Source organism: Cebus imitator, unplaced genomic scaffold (genome assembly GCF_001604975.1).
Source record: "Cebus imitator isolate Cc_AM_T3 unplaced genomic scaffold, Cebus_imitator-1.0 Scaffold53, whole genome shotgun sequence".
Lineage (NCBI taxonomy): Eukaryota > Metazoa > Chordata > Mammalia > Primates > Cebidae > Cebus > Cebus imitator.
Window position 1 is genome coordinate 3694427 of NW_016107368.1, and position 20230 is coordinate 3714656.

Genomic DNA, 20230 nt, shown 5'->3' on the forward strand with positions numbered 1-20230 from the left:
AACGTGCCTGTACATGACCCCACACCGAGTCCTGAGCCTCTGGGGAGCCGCCTGTGAATTCACTGCTCTCCTCTCACTGTCCCCACTTGACTGTTGAGGCCAGCTCTCAGAGAACAGGTGTCCCTCGACACCCCCCGTCACGTTACTGTGCTAACTGGATTAATTCACAGCCATGATCGGTTACTGGGAATTTCACTTAATCACATATGAAAATAACAATGGCCAGATCTGCCTGTCAGGTTATAAAAAAAGAACAAAACCTCAACTTTTTTTTTTTTTTTTTTTTTAAGTGCTTCCCTACAAAGTCTAGCCTGTTTGGAATAGGTTGCCAGGGATCAGTCTCTGAAGTGCCTGGGAGTAGTCAGGGGTCCAGGGGCACTGGGAAGGCTACTTTCTGTTCCCAGGTCTGCCAAGCCAGAAGCCCAAGGAACAGCAGCGGAGCGTGCTTCGCCCGGCAGTGTTACAAGCCCCACAGCCAAAGGCGCTGTCCCAGACGGGTAAGAAACGGCAGCCCTGGCACCCAGGCTCAGACGGCAGGGTAGAGCGTTCCTAAAGTCGCACCTGGGACAGTGGTGTCTCGACAGAGGTGACTGCTGAATGCACCAGAAATACAAAGAGATCAGGGAAGATGATCCTTTAAATCACCCCCCAGCTGCCTCCAGCCCCAAGCCTCCTGAGCCCTGACAATGGAGGAGTGAGAGGCGGTTCCACAGCTTCCTCACAGCTCTCGGCTGAGTGCAACTGTGTGGGTGAAATGTGCTTTGTTCATTCACTGCCTTCATAAAAGCAGGCCATCTCCTGGGAATGAGATTATCCCTGTGTGTTTGCGGATAGAACTTCAGCCTCAGTCTTCACGGGTTCTCTTTAAAAACTTGCAAGGTCATCTTTTTTCTTAATTTCTTTTAATTTTTTTTAGAGATGGGGTCTTGCTTTGTCATCCAGGCTAGAGTGCAGTGGTGCAGTCATAGCTCACTGCAGCCTCAAGCTCCTGGCCTCAAGTGATCCTCTCACCTCTCAGCCTCCCAAGTAGCTGGGACAAGTGTGCACCACCACACCCAGCTCATTTGTTTTATCTTATTTTATTTTAGAAATGGGGACTTGCTGTGTTGCCTAGGCTGGTCTGAAACTCCTGGTCCCAAGCAGTCTTCCCACGTCAGCCTCCCAAAGCCCTGGGACCACAGGCATAAGCCACTGTGCCCAGCAGGTTTCTCTTCTTTGTTTCTCTTGTTTTTTAATCCAAGAATTTTGGCTCTTTGTAGAGATACCAGGTCCTTCCTTAAAAAGGACATGTGTGCTGTGGGCTTCACCGTGGGAGGGCTCTGGACTGGACGGGGCTCGGCCCCTCAGCTACATGAGTAGGGGTGGGAGGGCCGCCAAGTACCTGTGATTCCCCACTCTCCTTCCCTCCCGCAGTCCCCAGCAGTGGCACCAATGGGGTCAGCCTCCCAGCCGACTGCACGGGGGCAGTGCCAGCAGCATCCCCTGACAATCCTGCACAGAGAAGTCCTTCCGAAGCTGCCGATGAGGTGCGTGCACTTGAGGTCAGTGGGTCCTGGGTCAGGGGAACACTGCGTTCTGGGCCCCTTGGGAGCAGGAAGACCACCTTCCCAGCACTCTGTGGTGTCCGGGGGCTGTCTGTCACCTGTTCCCAGCAGTTTCCACCTGGGCCTGTTGTAGGCTGTCTGGATTTGCTCAGTGGGGTCCGTGAATCACAGTACCTGACAAACCAAATAACTAAATTCCCAAGGGTGGTTTTGCTGGGTCAGTCGGAAGAAGAGGGCCCCCCAGGCAAGTTCTGCTGGAAGGGCCTGTTGCCCCAGGCTGACCGCCACATGTCTCGAGGGAGTGATTCTTGAGGCGGGACCAGAACCACTGCACTCTGGGGAGTCACTAGGGCCCGAGGAACGGCTGTCGCTGGTGGATATCTTGCAACGTTTTACATGAGGAACGTCTCCCCTCTCTGCGTCCACACCCAGACCACCTCTCAGACTCCTATATGTGTGGTTCCAGTTGATAAATTTGCCTTGGAAGTCATCTCAGAAATGGTTCATTTAGGTCGGGCACAGTGGCTCACTCCTGCAATCGCAGCAGCTTGGGAAGCCGAGGCAGGTGGATTGCTTGAGGCCAGGAGTTCAAAACCAGCCTGGGCAACATAGCAAGACCCTGTCTCTACAAAAAATACACAAATTAGCCAGGCCTGATAGTATATACCTGTAGTCCCAGCTACTCTGGAGGCTGAGGCTGGAGGATTGCTTGAGCCCAGGAGGTGGAGGCTACAATGAGCCAAGGTCACGCCATGGCACTCCAGCCTAGGCGACAGAGCCAGACCCTGCCTCAAAAAAAAAAGAGTTCCATTTAAGTGAAGATATGGATTGGATTATATGGGCCAAAAGCTGTGTGTTTCAAACCCACTGTGAAATAAGGGCCATTGATGAACTGCCTCCTTTGAAGTTGGCAGAGATGGATTTGAAGTCAGAGTTAGGGTAACACCACATGGTGTCTTCTGTGTAAAAGCCAGATTGGATCTGTGTGTTTATTTTCCACTCTATCCGTGTCCATGGCCTGCGGCGTTACCCTCCCCCTCCATCTCCGGTAGATGTTCTGGCTCAAAGGGTGAAAATGGCTGTCCACAATTAAATTTTAAAACATCCCCAGGCCCTCCTTCAAACCTGTTTGCTGAATTAGAAGTACAGTAGTGATCACTTCCACCACATCCTATGGCTCGGAAGCTTTGACCGCTGGGGTCTCTCAAGCAGATCAGGTGTACAGTTCTGAGTTGGAGAAGGACCTAGAAGTGACCCAGCCCGTCCTGCCCTCTCCCAGTGTCCTCGCTCGTCCCCAACAGTGAGCACACAGGCTGACCTGGTGGCACCAGCTACCGAGAGCTTGCCCCTCGCTGGAGAGGCCTCAATCTGTCCCTCTTCCTGCCTGTCCGAGCCCCTCCTTAGCTGTGCACACAGTTGGTTCCTAATCATTGAGCCCAGAAGTCATGATTTGCTGTCTTCCCTCCAGCAGGCTGGGCAGCCCCAGTCGCTGAAGTTAATCCTGGAACCCCATGGTCCACTGGCTGCCATTCCTAGCTCCTGCGTCTGGCTCCAAAGCCACTGCTCCATGTGGGTCTGTGGTGGAGCCACGTGGGCCACACCCATGATGCCCTCTGACAACACCCAGTGCTGTTGAGATTCGCAGGGCTCGGCTTGTGTGTCCTTCTGTGGCCCTGCAGCAGGAGCCTGGGCTTTTCCAAGCCACCCAGAGACATGGCACACACTGCCCATCAGGACCATGAGCTAAGTGAGGCATCTCCTGTAAGTGGGGCTTGGATGTCGGGAGCAACCCATGGGGGAACTTCCAGTACTGTCTTTGGGAAAATGGGGAAGAGGCTCTCCCACCCCCACCCCCACCCCCCCCTACACACACACAGAGTCTGAGACCAGTTACAGGCCTCCGGATTTGATGATCAGTTTAAGTGAATCCTCTAAGCAGGCCCCTCCAGGACACAGACATACGCTGTGGTCGGAAACATTTTGCTGTTTGCCTGCCATCTCAGGTGACTCTGTGGGCTTTGCCCACCTGGGATGAGCACCAGTCAGTGTGAGCAGGGGTCACACAGCGCACAAAGCCAAGAGCCAGGGACGTGTCCCCACGGTCTGCAGGCGGCCCCAGTGGGGCTGGGGATTAGCCCATCCTCTGAGGACTCTCAGGTCGCCAAACACGGTGTGTGTTTAATTTTAAAAAGCCACGTTCACTCTTGCACAGGCACAAGGATACAGCGTGGAGTCAGCAACAGCAGAGTTTCTAGGGAGCACCATAGAGAAACATTTAAACTCTTCACTTTCTTCACAGTTGGACCCTCAGCTCTGTGATCCGCTGATTCTGGGCCTCGCATTGTAACTCCGGGCTTCCCTGCCCACTGGACACGCTGAGCTGGTCAGAAGCTGCCTGCAGCCTTTCTTGCCTCCAAGTTCACGGTTGTCAGGTCCCTTCACAGCACTTCCCAGGAAAACGCTCCCTGCCTCACGTTCATGTCCATTGTACACATGCCCAGAGACCGCAGAGATCTGCCAAAAGCCTTTTAAAATTTCTTTTCAAATTTCTACAACACCTTTTTGATCATGTGGTACAAGAAAGAAATATACAAGTTACTAGCAACTCCATATTCCATTATTTCAAGATAAATGCATTTGGTCTTAGGATATTTAGTTACAGAAGTCATGCCTGCATGTTGAAAATATTTACACAATTTGGAAATCCTAGAATGTAACAAGTGGAAAGCCACGATCCAGCTAAGAGATCCAGCTAAGAGGCCCCCCAGCAACCCCTGTTAGTAGTTTGAATTCTCTCTCCCGGCCTGTTTTCCTGGGCATTCCTCAACACACATGCGCACACACTTGGGACTGGGTTTGCTTTAATAGAAATGGAATCACACTTCCATGTCCCACAAGCTGCTCTTCTCTGATCCATGTGTTGTGGGTATATCAGAGGCCTGCCTACCTCTTGGCGGTAACAGCTGTGCTGTACTTTTACTTCCCGTCATAGCCCAAATTATTTAGTTCCCCAGCTAATGATGAGCATCCATGGTATTTTCTGTCCTCTGCGGGCACTAAGGGCTCTGCAGGGCACAGGCGTTTCTTTTTGTTTGTTTGGAGACAGGTTCTTGCTCTGTCACCCGGGCTGGAGTACAGTGGTACAATCTCAGCTCCCTGCAACTCCTAGGCTCAAGCGGTCCTCCTGTCTCAGCCTCCTGAGTAGCTGGGACTGCAGGCACCTGCAGAGGAGACGTGTGGAGTCTGTGATCTGGTGTGGGATTGCTGGGCTTCCGTCTGGGCTAAGTATGGCACTGGTTTTGATGACTGTTTTGTTTTCATTTTTGATAGGAGAAAGAGCCCCAGAAAAATGAGTCCAGCAATGCCTCTGAAGAGGAAGCCTGTGAGAAAAAAGACCCCGCCACACAACAAGCCTTTGTATTTGGGCAGAACTTGAGGGACAGAGTTAAGGTATGTGAGCTGTTGAACAAGTGTGTTGACTTTTTTAGGCCTTCCCCAGGTTAAACAGAGGAAAGTCAGTAGATTTGCCTTTTAACGGGGGAGGGGAGCATGGAACAAAGAAGGTATTAGCGAGGCAACCCTGTGGCTCACAGCACAGTCAGCTGCTGGTGTGCGTGTGCCGATGTGGGGTGGCGTGGTCAGCGGCTGGTGTGCGTGTGCCGATGTGGGGTGGCGTGGCCAGCGGCTGGTGTGCGTGTGCCGATGGGGGGTGGCGTGGCCAGCGGCTGGTGTGCATGTGCCGATGTGGGATGGTGTGGTCAGCTGCTGGTGTGGGGTGATGTGGTCAGCTGCCTCCACTCACCCAATGCTTCTGACATCTGACAACCACAGATATCCCCAGACATTGCCAGTATTCCCTGTGGAGCAGAATTGCCCCCATTAACAACCGTCACCTTATTTTGTTTTTTTTTTAAGTGAGGCAGGATGGGGTGACCACACTGTCTTCCTGAAAGGAAGCAAAGTGTCTGCCACCTCCTGGCTGCCCTCCAGGCATGTGGGCCTAGGCCAGAGATTGTAGGGTGGGGAGAGGCTGACAATGGTCGGGAACAGTGACCCTGGACCCCGATCACATCCCAGTGATCCGGGATGACCATGGCCAGCCAGCACCACCTTTCCCAGCCACAGACATGGAATGTTCTGTGGGCTCTCTAGCAGCTCCACTGGCAAGAAGCTTCTTTCAAAGCCTGAGAGGCGGTATCAATGGCTATATCTAGAGACATTTGTGCTTGTCACAAGTGGGAGGTGCTCCTGGAGGACAGGGATGCCACTTCTCCCCTTGCAGTGCCCAGGACAGCCACACCACAAGGAATAATCTGGGCCCAATGTCAGTTTGTCAGTAGTGTCAGCGTGGAGGACCCTGAAATAAATGAAAACCTCTCTAGTATGCAGAAAGCACCGGCTCATGTTTTCTGCTTTCCCTCTGTGGCTTACTGCCCAGCAGAGGCCCAAGTCGAGAAGCATGGAAAGTTGATGTTGCTGTTGCCATGGCTTTAAGCCAAAAGAGAGTTCCTCAGTGGCTTCTCCCTCCAAGGAGGAAGGGAGGGCAAGAGGGCTTGGCCCATGGAGCTCAGGCCCCGTGGAGTCTCTGCCTGGAGACTGGAGCAACAGCTGCTTGGAAATTGGTGGGGTCCACTTCTTACGGAAGTCAGAGACTTGTGTGGGCTTTTCAGTCTCAGTCAAATCCCAGCCTCTCCTTCCAGGGCAAATGTATGTGAGCCATAGATTCTATTTTTGGAAATGGAGTCTTGCTGTGTCGCCCAGGCTGGAATGCAGTGGCATGATCTCTGCTCACTGCAACTTCCACCCCCTAGGTTCAAGTGATTGTCCTCGCTCAGCCTCCCGAGTAGCTGGGATTACAGGCACCCATTACTACACCCAGCTAATTTTTTGCATTTTTAGTAGAGACAGGCTTTCTCCATGTTAGCCAGGCTGGTCTTGAATTCCTGACCTCCCGCCTCAGCCTTCCAAAGTTCTGGGATTACAGGCGTGAGCCACTGTGCCTGGCCAGAGCCGTGGTTTCTTAACCCTCTGAGCCTCTGCTTCCTTGTTGGTCAAAGAGGGTCTCTTAACATCCCTTTCCTTGGCCTTGGGAGGATTAAAGCAGACCATGCATTTGACAGACTCAGCAAAGCGGCTGACCGGGAAAAGTCCCTCAAGAAACGCTGCTTCTATTGTGTTCATAGTAAACCCCCAAATCCCAGCTCTGAAATGCTCTGTGTTCTTGGTGCAGAAGCATTGACGGAGAGGCCCTCTTAGGTGTGGTTTTATAACAAGGTAGAAAAGACTCCTTGAAGCTTTGGGAGCTCTCTTCCATCTTAACTGTTTAAAAATTTTTTTTTGAGATGGAGTTTCGCTCTTGTTGCCCAGGCTGGAGTGCAATGGTGCAATCTTGGCTCACTGCGATCTCCGCCTCCCGGGTTCAAGTGATTCTCCTTTCGTAGCCTCCTGAGTAGCTGGGATTACAGGCATGAGCCACCATGCCTGGCTAATTTTTGTATTTTTAGTAGAGATGGAGTTTTTCCATGTTGATCAGGCTGGTCTCAAACTCCCAACCTCAGGTGATTTGCCCACCTCAGCCTCCCAAAGTGCTGAGATTACAGGCATGAGCCACCGTGCTGGTCTCTTCTATCTTAACTCTTAGAACAAAAAGTGGTGGAGTTGATTAGAGCCCTGCCCCCCAGCACATGTATGCGTGCACACACAGGTGGGTACAGGAGAGGGTTCATGTCTCCGAGCAGCACCGTGCAGCTCAGGGCCACTGCAGACGCTGAGCCATGGAGCTCCAGGCCCCCGCCCCTCCCTGAGTACTCAGCATTCCATCTCATTCCCAGCTGATCAATGAGAGTGCGGACGAAGCCGACATGGAGAATGCTGGACACCCCAGCGCAGACACGCCAACCGCGACAAACTATTTCCTTCAATATATCAGTTCCAGGTGTGTGTCTTGGGCCCCATGGCCAGCCTGGTGTGGGGACGCAGGCGGCCACAAGGGTCTCCACCCCAGAGGGGTCTGTGGGCCCAGTACCTGACTCAGGCCTGGTACCCAGTTGCCCTCGGGCCCCTCTCTCTTATTTGCCACTCTGGGCACAACTGTGGTTAGGCCAGAGGCGGGCCTTGTCCTGGGATTCACTGGACGCCTGAAACAGGACCAGAGTTCTGTGGGGTTGTCCAGGGGCCCATGGAGGATACAGCCCAGCTCTTGGGGTGCCCTCTGTCATGCAGACCTCATGCCCAGAATGGAATAGAGCCAGAGGCAACTCAGGTGCCTCCTTACCCTGGGTTTGGGCACCTGGGGCAAAGACTTCAGCATGACCTTGATTGACATGGCTGGGGGTGATGCTACCCACAGCCTGGCTGCCTCTCCAGGTGTCTCAGAAGACAGTGTGTCCTGCCTGGGAGATGGACGGAAAGAGCAGGTGGGGGTGGCTTCCCTCATGCTGCGGGGCCCCTCCATCAGGGTGAGCTAAGGGTTCATGTTTCCAGTGGCACGGGGAGGCATGTGGCTTTCTTCGTCTGACATGCCAGCCCGTCTGCAGTGGGCGACGCCCCTCCGCTGTGCCCTCTGCGCCAGTGTGTGCACATGTGTGCTCCATGGGTGCCCACACATTTGCCTGGCCACATTCCCACATGACAGCCCCCCACTTACTGCACGTCTTCTTTTCAGTTTAGAGAACTCAACCAATAATGCCGACGCCTCCAGCAACAAATTCGTATTTGGCCAGAATATGAGTGAGCGAGTTTTGGTGAGTGGCTGTGTTGGGACTGTTCTTGGGGACCAGAGGTTCTCGGCACCAGCCCCAGGTTGAGGGGACATGAAGAGTGGGGCTACCTCATTGTCCTGTGTGAGATAAGAATGCCCTCAGTAGCAAGTGAGAGAGAGAAGACCCCACTCAGATTCGATGTGAAGACTGGCCAGGGCCATTGGCTGCCCAGGAGCCAGCATTCGCTCCTCTTGGCTCCTCCCTGCTGACCTGGGCTAGCTTCTTCCCAAGATGGGCTTCCATGGAGGCTGCAGGGCCCTGCTGGCAGTTGGGGTCCACGCTTCCTCTCCACCAGGCGAGCTGACAAAAGTCCTGTGGGACGGGGCCAGCTGTGCCAGTGGACAGGGCTGCTGGCCTCCCTGCTCCTGAGAACATAACCTCAGCCAAGGCCTTGGGTACACGAAAGGCCCGTTTCCGTTCCCAAGAGCCCAGCCAGCCTGGGAGAGGGTTCTAGAATGGCTTGCTTACCTGTTTACGTGTGTTCATTTTTCTTCTCAGTTGCACCCAGCTCCTCTGTGACTGTGTGCCGGCCTGCCCTGAGCTGCCTGGTCGCTCCAGCTCGGTCTCGGGTCTGCGCTTCCTTCATGGCCACGCTGCCCTTTTTCTATTTCATGAAATACGTGAAAGTCTTGCCTCACCCAGACCGAGTGACCAGTGTGGCCTGAGGGGACTGTCAGCTGGTGGCACTCACCTCTTGTTGACACCTGAGGGGCCACATACAGAGCTCCTAGGCAGTTCAGGCTGTCACCGGGAGCGGGCAGGAGTGCTGGGGGCAGCATGATGTCGGGACCAGGCAGAGAGGTGCTCAGAGCTGCCCCTGACGGACCACACAGCGCCTCTTCCTCACACGCCTTTGTGTCCTTGCAGAGCTTTCCAAAATTAAATGAGGTCAGTTCAGATGCCAACAGGGAAAATGCAGCTGCCGAGTCGGGGTCCGAGTCCTCGTCCCAAGAGGCCACCCCCGAGAAGGGTATGTTACCATGCCACCGCTGCATGGGGCTTATGGTGGGTCATCATGGGGGATGATGAGGGGACACTGGGTCCATCCACACCCCCAGCCAGGAGGGATAAGGGGCCCAACTCCTGCAGCGGCAACAACCACACGCGAACCAGCTGCTAAGCGGGGGCATGACCTCCCGGGCCCTGCCTTGCAGTGAGCAGAGAGAGGGGTTTGTGATCAAGAACTCGAGGGCCCATGTTGTCGCCTTGCAGCCGTGGGGAGGGGAGGGAGCCGGAGGCAGCTGGCATGGAGGAGTCCCTCACTGTCCCCCTGTCCTCTGCTCAGCGGGAACACAGGAGTCTGGGGCCACACTTGGTGGCCCCCAGACGGTCTCCCGGAAGCTTCTAAGGCCCTATTCCCTGGCTGTGTCTAGGGTCCACTCGGGTGGCTGGGTCAGGCCTGCCAGGGGCAGCTGATGTCCTTGAGACCAGAACCAGCCCTCTCATCTCCTGTGAGCTTACGCTCTCCCCTCGCCAAATAATCAGTCAGTCTCGTTTAGCCAATAATTTTTCAGAGTCCCTGGCCGAGTCGGCAGCCGCCTACACCAAGGCAACGGCGCGGAAGTGTCTGTTGGAAAAAGTGGAAGTCATCACCGGGGAGGAGGCGGAGAGCAACGTGTTACAGGTGAGGGGCTGGCCCCTCCTTGGTGGCCCTGGGTCCTCATGCACCTGGGGGTCCAACCCCAAGGGTTGGGCCAATATCCTTCGAGCACACAGCTCCCCCTGAGGTGACAGGGGCCACTGGCCCCACGCTCTGTGGAGAGCCTAGGCTTAGGACGCTTCTTGCATGGCTTTGGTTTCAGAGGAGGAGGATCTATTTGAGACATTCTGTGTTTTGGTTTTTTAAATTTTTTTTGAGACAGGGTCTTACTCTGTTGCCCAGGCTGGAGTGCAATGGCGTGATCTCAGCTCACCACAACCTTTGCTTCCCGGGGTCAAGGGATTCCCATGCCTCAGCCTTCTGAATAGCTGGGATTACATGTGTGTACCACCACGCCAGGCTGATTTTTTAATTTTTAGTAGAGACGGTTTCACCATGTTGGCCAGGTTGGTCTCAAACTCCTGACCTCATGTGATCCTCCTGCCTTGGCCTCCCAAAGTGCTGGGATTACAGCATTAGCCACTGCACCTGGGCAGAGACAGTCTTGATGCTTCAGGGAATGACAGAGACTGTCACAACAAACATCTTTTTTCACCCAGGCCTGGCAACTGTAATTATTTGTCACCTAGCATCCTGTGGTGTCTTCGTAGAGAAAAAATCAGGTGCAGCCCGAGCTTCCATCCCACTGACCCCTGTCGGCGTCCCTCCTTCCCATCCTCCCGAGGCTACACCACCCAGGTTGGGTGGCTTTGGTGGGCAGCATCCATCTGCTTCCTCTCCTTTGACACATAAGCAAGTGTCTGTGTCTGTAAACCAGGTGGCGTATTGTGGGGTTTTAAGAGCGCTGTTCTTTTTTCCCACTTATCATGTTTTAATCTGTTCATGTTGGAAGAGATTGCCTTAGGGGGATATGTGGAAAGCCATCCAGGGATATCTGCCCCGTGTTTTTTTTGTTTATATATACAAAACCACTGTATTGAAATATAATACACATGCTGTATAATCTACCCATTTAAAGCATGCATTTCCGTGGTTTCTAGTATATTCATGGATTTGGACAACTTTCACCACAATCTAATGTAGAACATTTTTGTCCGCAAAAAGAACACTGTCCCATTCCCCCAGAAAGCACTGTCCCCCTCGCGGTCACTCCTCCTCCTCCCTCAGCCTCCTGGACATTTCTTATGAATGGCGTCAACACACTATGCTGCCTTTTGTGTCTGGCTTCTCGCTGAGCCAGAGCTTTATCCACGCTGCGGCCGGGGTCGGAGCCTCATTCTTTCTGAGGACTGAGTGACAGGCTCTGTGGGGACAGGCCATGTGTGCCAGTTCCTCCCTCGTTGTGACTTGGCTGGCTTCTCATCTTTGGCTTTTGTGAATGAGGCTACTGTGCGGATCCATGTGCAATGTGTGAACATGAGCAAACGTTCATGTCTCTTGGGTAGATACCGAGGAATGGAATTGCTCGGGCATATGGTAATTCCTTGTTGAGCGTTTTGAGGAGCCGCCAGACTCTCTTCCACAGCTGTGGGCCATGCGCTCCCCACCGGCAGTGTGTGAGGGTTCCGGCTTCCCCACGTGGGTGCAGCCGTCCTAGAGTGTGTAGAGAGGCTTCTCACTTGGTAATTTCAGATACCCTTTTACACCATAAAGCCTGTTCTAGCTTGAGGGCAGGACAAAAAACTGACTAAGGTGGTCCCCAGGCCATCGGCTGGCCCGGGCAGTCCACGCAGGCTAAAGGGCAACTCGGGATGCGGCCGCAGCAGGACACCAGCTGTGTCCCTGCTCACCGGCGGCCGCTGTGTTCCAGATGCAGTGCAAGCTGTTTGTCTTCGACAAGGCCTCACAGTCCTGGGTGGAGAGAGGCCGGGGGCTGCTCAGACTCAATGACATGGCGTCCACTGACGACGGCACGCTACAGTCCCGACTAGGTGAGCTGCAGAGGGCAGGGGCTGTGGCCGGGTCCCCATGGGAAGGGTTGGGGACTATGCAGTTCCAAAGGGAATAAAGAGGGAGGTCCTGACCCTGCCCTTGTGAGTGTCAAGGGGCAGTCAGTTCCCCCATGAGAGCTGCCCCCCAAACCTCTTCCCCGCACACAGCCCTCAACAACACCTCACACACTGACTTTAGCTGCCAGCTCGTCCATGACCCTATTAGCGTCAAAAGACAAAAGTCTATGGAAGTTTTTAGACTGATTTTCTGACAGTAAAAGTGGCAGGTTTATGATAGAAAGGAAAAAGAAGTCAAACATCAAGTCTAATATTTGCGGCCATTGCAGCGGCCCACGCCTGTAATCCCAGCACTTTTGGAGGCCGAGGCAGGTGGATCACCTGACGTGAGGAGTTCAATACCAGCCTGGCTGACATTGTGGAACCCCCGTCTCTACTAAAAATACAAAAATTAGCTGGGCATGGTGACACACGTCTGTAATCCCAGCTACACAGGAGGCTGAGGCAGGAGAATTGCTTGAACCTGGGAGGCGGAGGTTGCAGTGAGCTGAGATCATGCCACTGCACTCCAGCCTGGGCAACAGATCGAAACTCCATCTCAAAAATTAAAATAAAATAATATTGTTTTATGAAAAAGTTCTATTTTAATATTCCATTGACAGTCAATAGGCTTTTCCTTATTGGTGGACATTTAGCTTGGAGTACCTGCATACACACCCACTTAGGGAAATCAGCCTGTATGTGTGCACATTTGAAATGTTGGCATGTCTTTTTTTTCTTCTAAAGGTAGTTTCACTCCATCACCCAGGCTGGAGTGCAGTGGCGTGATCGTAGCCTCAAATTCCTGGGCTCAGGTGATCCTCCCACCTCAGCCTCCTGAGTAGCTGGGACTACAGATGTACACCACATCTGGCTAATTTTTAAAATTTTTCTCTTGGGGTCTCCCTTTGTTGCCCAGGCTGGTTTTGAGCTCCTGACCTCAAACAGTCCTCCCACCCTAGCCTCCCAAAGCCCTGGAATTACAGGTGTGAGCCACTGCACCAGAACCATCCTTTTATCATAAATGTGGGTTTCAGGGCCAGCAGACGCTCAGGTGGCCCTCTTCAAGGGTGGTGTTCACGCACCTTGACTCAGAAACACTGCCCTGGTCAGTACAGACAGGGGTGTCCTTGCGGGCCCTTTTGTTCCCCATGGACGTCCTGTTTTTCCTTTTTTCTCATGGAAATGTTCAAATGTAGGTGAAAGGAGGGGGCATGGAGCCCTGAATCCCTAGGTCATCCCCTCTGCCGGGGTCATTAGCCTGTAGCCCCGTGGCAGCAGTGCCCTCCCCAGCCTCAGAGAAAGCAAAACCACCCGCATCTTTCTCCCGCTAGGCCTCTGGGGTGGGCACCTGGGCTCAGGGAGATCAGTTCGCTGGGCCAGGGCAGGGGGACAAGTTTCTGACCCTCTCCAGGCCTGGTCCAGTGGGGAGAGGTGGCCGGCAGGAAGGTTGGGGCTTAGCTGAGTCCACAGGATGGGCCCAGGCCAGGGTGGTGTCACATCCTCTAGAGAGGCAAGGCCGTGCCATTGCTCTCTGTAATCTGCTCTCCTGGGTCTTCCTGTGCCCTCTCCGTGGAAACACTAAGCTGCAGTCCTACTCTGCCTCTCCTGAGGAAATCAGAGGGTAGAGCTGGTCCACTCGAGGGAGGCCATTCGGGAGGGCACGGACTCCACGGAGGCTGATGTCACATACACGCAGGAAGCACACACACCTCGAGTGGCAGCCCCTGCCTCCCACAGCCCACCCCGTGCTCCTGTCTAAGCACTCCCCCCAGGGTACTGCCATCCTGTGCCTGCCTGTATAGGTCAAATACAGCCTCACAAGCTGCGTGTGGCCTGTGGCCCCTGATTGGCAGCACCAGCCCGTATGGCCACCCACAGCTGCGGCCTTCAGTGGTCCAGGTTTGAGGAGGAGGAGCCCCAACCCGGGAGCAGTGTGCCAGGGCTGGCCTCAGGGAGGGTCCTGCTCTGTGGGCCGGTCCTGGGAGGATCATGGGCTTTTGCCTGGTGATGTCGCTTTCCTTCTGGATTGCACTGGCTCTAGGAGCTGGTTGTTTGGGAGGTGGCTGGGCCGGGGGCCAAGGCTGAGTGGCCTTGTTGGTTGCAGTGATGCGGACCCAGGGGAGCCTGCGACTGATCCTCAACACCAAGCTGTGGGCCCAGATGCAGATCGACAAGGCCAGCGAGAAGAGCATCCGCATCACAGCCATGGACACCGAGGACCAGGGCGTGAAGGTCTTCCTGATCTCGGTGAGCCGGCCACACGGTGCATCCAGAACCCCGCCTCCCACCAGCCATGCGGGGACTCTTGGGCACACAAATTAGGCAGGACGGTAGGGATGGGGACAGGCCATAGTTGCTGTCTGGGACACAAGGAGCACAATGGTATCCGCCAGTCCCAGCCTCCAGAAATAGAGGTCGTGGTCCTGTCTTCTTCCTGACCCAGAGAAGCTGCTGGGGATTGGCTGAGGGGCTGTGACTCATTCAGGGTTAACAGCCCTGTGGGGCAGTCACATCTGTCCTATGTTGTGGTATCACAGTCCAGTCCAACCCTGACCTCTGGGGCCCTCCCAGCCACCTGGGGGTGGTGGCGTCTTTTCAGGGAGAGGCTGGCAGGCCCAGAGCCAGTGGCCTCCCCACAAGGCCTTGTGGTGGTGTCACCTCTGAGCCTTGGGGCTTGGCACTTGCGTTCTGTAGAAGGCAGGAGAGGGTAGGACTGGAGTCTGAGGGGTCTCATAGACCCCTGCCTTTCCAGGCCAGCTCCAAGGACACAGGTCAGCTGTATGCAGCCCTGCACCACCGCATCCTGGCCCTGCGCAGCCGCGTGGAGCAGGAGCAGGAGGCCAAGATGCCCGCCCCGGAGCCTGGAGCAGCCCCATCCAACGAGGAGGACGACAGCGACGATGACGATGTCCTGGCTCCTTCAGGGGCCACCGCAGCCGGTGAGCCGGGCGGTCCCTGCCCTGAGGGGATAGAAGGGGCTGTCAGCCATCCTTGACCCAGTGCCGAGCTCCTGGTGGGGCTGGCAAGACCTGCGAAGTGCGGGCTCCATCCTGACTCGGGGCTGCTGCTTCCCTGCAGGTGCTGGTGACGAAGGGGACGGGCAGACAACTGGGAGCACATAGCGGCTGGGAGCCCGGCTGCACACCAGGCTGCTGCTTTGTCCGTCTGTCCGCCCGCCCGCCCGCCCGCCCCCACCCCACAGGCAGCGTCCAGGTGCGGGGCTGGGAAACACACACCCCGCTGGGCCGGCCACAGTCTGGACCCGCGCGTCCTGTTCAAAAGCAGACTCGGAAACTGCCTGAATGTGGTTTGGGACATGAGACCTCATCATATTGATGAGTGAAACAAACAAGAACATTTCCTCCCTCCCTTCCTTTGAATTGAAATGGCACATTAAGACTTGTCACAGCTTCTCACTGGGACTGGAGACCTCGTTCCTTCACCCTGCGTGTCGCCAGCCTCTGGGTCCAGCCAGAGCCCCTGGCTTTGCCGCCGCCCACACCCTTCCCTCCCTGCTGCGGCGCCCCGCTCTTGTGGGGAGCAGCTGGCCCTTGGCCTTCTGCCCCCGCCCGGGGGTCTCCGACTACAGGCCTGGGACCCCCGCCCAGCCTGGGGAGCTGCTCACACGAGTGTAGACACTGGGCCCGTTGGATGTGCTGTTAACTACTATCTTCATTTCCCGTTTCTCCCTTTCTGATTGGGGGGGTGTATATTTTACATCTTTTTTTATTTTCAAAGGCTTTGTTTTGGTTTCTTAGGTTAAGATGCTCTCGAGCGTTGAGCAGGCACAGCTCTGTCGAGGCGTCTGTCCCTCCTGTGGTTCTGGCCTCTGAGGTAGGGGGCAGGGACCCCACTTGTTTCCCACCCAGGTTCCTCCAGGCTGAGTCAGGGGGTACTGAGGAGTTGGGGCCCTGTCTGGCCTAGGCCTGAAGAGTGCCTATTTGGGAAAAGGTCACTGGACCTGGGAGGGTTCCCAGGGTCCCCTGCCCGCCCCCAATCCCTGTCTGTTACGTGGTTCAGTGTCATCAGGCACCAGGCACAAACTGCTTCCCGCTGTTGGCCATCCCTCTCCAGCCACAGGCATCACTGCCCCCAGGACTGTCCAGGGCCAGGGGCCTCTGTGAGAGCCAGAGGGGGCCCCTCGCCAGGTCTTGGTGGAGGAGCTTGGGGGCTGGTCCCAGAACAGGCGGTCTCACAAGCACGCAGCACACTGGAGTGGACGCCTGTGCCCACCTGACCCTGGAGCGTGGCCAAGAGCCAGCTGGCACCACCTACCTGGGGAGGCCGAGGAGGAGGTCCTCTGGGCACAGGGCCTCTTCAGGACCTCAGAGGAAATCTCCCAGCCCCACCATCAGAGGGTTAAGAGAAGGCCGCCTTCTGCAGCTGTGCCGCCCACTCCTCTAGGTCGCCAGAGCCCTGGCCCACAGCCCCCAGCAGGCCTGAACCAGGGAAGAACCAGAGGCCCTCCCGAGAGACCCAGTCACACGTCTCTGCTTTAAGCCTTAGCCAGCTAGTGACGAGTACAACCAGATAACGCCCATGTGTTTTGGAACATTTCTGTAAGATTGTCATATGAAATGTATTTGGGAACTACATTAAACTTTTACCTAAAACGCTGGCCTCTGCATCCCCCAGGGGCCTCTGGAAGCCCCTGACCAGGAACAGCCTCCACCTCCCTTGGTGAGAGCCTCCAGTGGCCTGGTGCCTCATGCTCCCACCCCGAGTTTCGCCAGCGCCGGGGTCCAGCAACAGCCCTGGCCTTCCACCGGCACCCACACTTGGCCCCCCACCCCTGCTGCCGGGCCCCGCCCCTGTGGGGAGCGGCCAGACTTCTGTCCCCCGCCCAGGGCTCCCAGCCTCAGGCTGCTCCAGGTAGACACTGGGCTCACTGGTATGGTCTTAACTACTGTCTTTATTCCCCATTTGCCATCTTCTGATTTGGTGCTGATGATTTACAGATTTTTTTTTCCTAAGGCTTTGTTTTGGTTTCTGAGGTTAGGATGCCCCTTGCCCCTCGCTCCACACCTGGGCAGGTCCAAACTGCCTTCCAGCACGGCCTCATCACACAGCCTTCCACCCGAGTCACCTGGCTTCCTGGGGGACCTCCAAGGGAGGGGTGAGGAGCAGCAGGCTGGGTGGGGGGAATCGGGGGGCCTCGGCAGGGGCATCGACAGGGGCTCCAAGGCCTCGTGTCAGCATGGCGTGGGTGGGGAGAGTGTTTCTCCCTGGGGCCCTGTGCCAGTGACCCCTGTTAAGACCTCTGTCCTACCTCCGCCTGGCGACCCAGCAGGGACCTGGTCTAGCCGGTCCTGCGGCCTCCATCCCCCCACCTGCCCCTCCCCGCCCTGTGGTGTGACTAACCAGGAGAGTAGGGGCCCAGGAAAGGGGGAGTCTTGGGTAGGGGTGGGGAGTGACAGGCCAGGCCAGCAGGGCTGAGCTTGAGCGGCTCACAGCTGCCAGGCACTGGTCATCATAGCCACAAACTCCTCATCCGTGTTCACGGAGGCGCTCACGCCGCTGTAGTAGTCCTGGAATTCCGCCAGCGTGACCTGGGAACAGAGGGCTGTGAGGGGGCACAGCCGGGGCTGCCTCTGAAGGGAACCCCCCGTGCAGCTACCCACCTGCCCGTCCTTCTCGGAGGAGTCGAAGTTGTCCAGGAAGCGGCGCAGCACCTCGTCCTCGGTCCACTCCCCACTGCGCACCTTTGGGTGGGCGCGGCCACTGTACACCCCTCGGAGGTCGTCCACCGTCACCACACCGTCCCCACTGCGGTCCAGCTTGGCAAACGCAGCTGTGATGACTGCCTCCCGGGCCTGGGACATGGGGGGCTGGGACAGGAGGTGGTGACTGGGGGTGGTGTGTGGCGGACCCAAAGCCCCAAGACCCTGTGCAGAGCACTGGGAATGTCCTGGCAGGTGCCTCTTAGCAGCTCTTAGGGAGGAGTCCCCTGTCTCCACATCTCAGCATCCTCTGTCACCCCACGCCCAGGGCACACGCCTTGGCTTCGAGGTGGGGCCTTACCCGCAGAGCCCGAAGGAACTCCTCCAGATCCAGTGTCCCGCTGCCGTCACGGTCCCACCTCCTGCACACGCCCTCTGCCTCCGACTGGTCCAGCACCAGCCCCAGTTTGGCCAGGCCCTGCCGGAACTCATCAGCGTCCAGGGATCTGCTCCCATCCCGGTCCAGTCGGCGGAAAAACCTGGTGGGGAGGGGACACCGTTGGAATAGTGGTCTCAGAGACGGGGGTCAGGAAGGTGAGGGTGCAGCTCACCTGGCCAGGCCCTGGATGCCCGAGGCTCCGCGGGACAGGCACTGTGCCCGGAGTTTCTCCATGGTGGCGTCCACAGTGTCCATGCTGGGTCTGGGCTCTCTGGGCAGCTGGAAGGGAAAGAGGTCAAGGTGGGGACTCCCGCAAGCCCACCCTGGCCGACTGCCCCTTGTTCAGACGCTCACCAGGCCTGCTTCAGTCCCAGAGTCCTGCCTGCCAGGCCTTGTGTTAGCTGTGTTGTGCCCGGGGAAACTGTTGCTAGTGGAAGGTGCCTCTGGAGACCAGGCGGGGCCCAGCTGCATGAATGCGCTGTGCTGGGGCGGGGCAGCCTGAGTGCTTACTCACTGCCAGCCCCACAGGGCTTGGGACACAGCCAGATCCCTGTGGCACTGCATCCCTTGCTGGCCCTGAGGAGGAGGGGCAGGCCTCTGGCCTGCAGGGACTGAAATGCCCTGGGTGGAAACAAGTCAGTGGCTGGGGAGGCTTGAGGCCCAATTCCTGTGTGACTCTGGGCAGGTCCCTTTCCCTCTCTGGGCTTCTCAGCCTGAGCCAGGGCTGACAAAATTGCGGAGGAATCAAAGTTCAAAAGGGCCCCAGGTTCCAACCAGCCACAGAGGCCTATGCCTGAAATCTCAGCACTTTGGGTGGACTAGGGGGAGGATCACCTGAGCCCAGGATTTTGGACCAGCCTGGGGAACATACAGAGACCCTGTTTCTATTATACAACAGAAAAACCCCAGGTGGCCCAGGTCCTAGGGCCCCAAGACCTCCCACCCAGGCCAGGTCCTGCAATCCACAGGGACTGAGCTGAGCCTGAGGAACACTCAGAGCACACTGCCAAGTAGCTTGTCACTGGTGGCCCGGGACTTTGACTAATTTTTTGTTGTTGGTTTTCAGGCCTGAAACGTGACTTGGTAGGCTTGCTCCTGACAAGGCGGGGAGCCAGAGGTTGTGGCCCCAAGTGGAGGAACAGCCCTGATCCCGGACATAAACCTCAAGGGACGAGGCCACCTCACTGAAAGCCTTCAACGGAGACATCGGATACACCTGCCCACTAACATGGGTGGGTTCCCCAGGACTTGCAAGGTGGGCCCTGTCTGGGGACCCACTATGGGTCCAGACCCCCGGATCATTGGAGGCTTCTCCAGGCCTGGCCTTACCTCGCCACAACACAACTGTATTATCAGAAGTTGCCTTGGCTGAGCGCGGTGGCTCATGCCTGTAATCCCAACACTTTGGGAGGCCAGGGCGGGAAGATCACTGGAGCCCAGGAGTTTGAGACCAGCCTGTGCAACATAGTGAGACCCCCATCTCTACAAAAACTACAAAAATTTGGCATGGTGGTGAGTTCCTGTAGTCCCACATACTTGGGAGGCTGAGGCAGGAGGATCACTTGAGCCGGCAGTTGGAGGCTGCAGCGAGCTATGATCGCACCACTGCACTCCAGCCTGGGTTACAGAGCGAGACTTTGCCTCTAAAAAAAATAATAAACTAAAAAAGAGACCGGGCATAGTGGCCCACGCCTGCCATCCCAGCACTTTGGGAGGCCGAGGTGGGCAGATCACCCGAGGTCAGGAGTTTGAGAATAGCTTGGCCAACATGGTGAAACCCTACCTGTACTAAAAATAAAAAAAATAGCTGGGCATGACGATGCGTGCCTGTAATCCCAGCTACTGGGGAGGCTGAGGCAGGAGAAGCACTTGAACCCTGGAGGTAGAGGTTGCAGTGAGCCAAGATCACACCACTGTACTCCAGCCTGGATGGCAAAGCGAGACTCTGTCTTAGAAAAAAAAAAAAAAAAAAAAAGAAAAAGTGGTTGCCTTTGGAGTCTGAAACCAATCTATAGGTTACAGGCCACCCAGCATCTTGACTCAGGCCACCACTAATGTCACATCAGTTTTATGAGAAACCACAGTGACATCTGGCTGCCAAAATCCTGATGGCTCACTGCAATCCAATATTATTTAAATAGAGAAATACTTTCGTGTCTGAGTGTTACAAGCAGCAGTTTTTTTCTATGTACAGAACTAATATAACCACGATTATGTACTGCTGTTTTGGCATCT

General features: G+C 55.9%; 2 protein-coding genes across 16 annotated transcripts in view; one reads left to right on the forward strand and one right to left on the reverse strand.

Moving 5' to 3' along the window:
• Positions 1 to 16509, forward strand: part of RANBP3 (RAN binding protein 3) — a 60843-nt gene extending 44334 nt beyond the window's left edge. For 6 of the 15 annotated variants that reach the window (XM_017528350.2, XM_017528344.2, XM_017528340.2 and 3 more), the window contains 11 exons: positions 405 to 497; positions 1414 to 1541; positions 4875 to 4994; positions 7376 to 7479; positions 8209 to 8287; positions 9173 to 9275; positions 9805 to 9929; positions 11716 to 11836; positions 14001 to 14143; positions 14649 to 14835; positions 14975 to 16509. In XM_017528350.2, the coding sequence (XP_017383839.1) occupies positions 405 to 497; positions 1414 to 1541; positions 4875 to 4994; positions 7376 to 7479; positions 8209 to 8287; positions 9173 to 9275; positions 9805 to 9929; positions 11716 to 11836; positions 14001 to 14143; positions 14649 to 14835; positions 14975 to 15018 (1247 nt within the window). In that variant the 3' untranslated portion in view covers positions 15019 to 16509. The remainder of the gene's footprint in view (positions 1 to 404; positions 498 to 1413; positions 1542 to 4874; positions 4995 to 7375; positions 7480 to 8208; positions 8288 to 9172; positions 9276 to 9804; positions 9930 to 11715; positions 11837 to 14000; positions 14144 to 14648; positions 14836 to 14974) is intronic. The other 9 variants (XM_017528351.2, XM_017528345.2, XM_037738395.1 and 6 more) reach the window with 3 other exon arrangements.
• Positions 16510 to 16788: 279 nt separating this feature from the next.
• Positions 16789 to 18889, reverse strand: CAPS (calcyphosine). Its single transcript, XM_017528356.2, has 5 exons — positions 18350 to 18889; positions 18168 to 18274; positions 17918 to 18095; positions 17518 to 17724; positions 16789 to 17445 (listed from the first exon to the last, which is right to left on the reverse strand). Exons 1-5 carry the CDS (start codon positions 18464 to 18466, stop codon positions 17344 to 17346), a joined length of 711 nt encoding a protein of 236 aa, XP_017383845.1. The 5' UTR covers positions 18467 to 18889; the 3' UTR covers positions 16789 to 17343.
• Positions 18890 to 20230: the final 1341 nt, after the last annotated feature.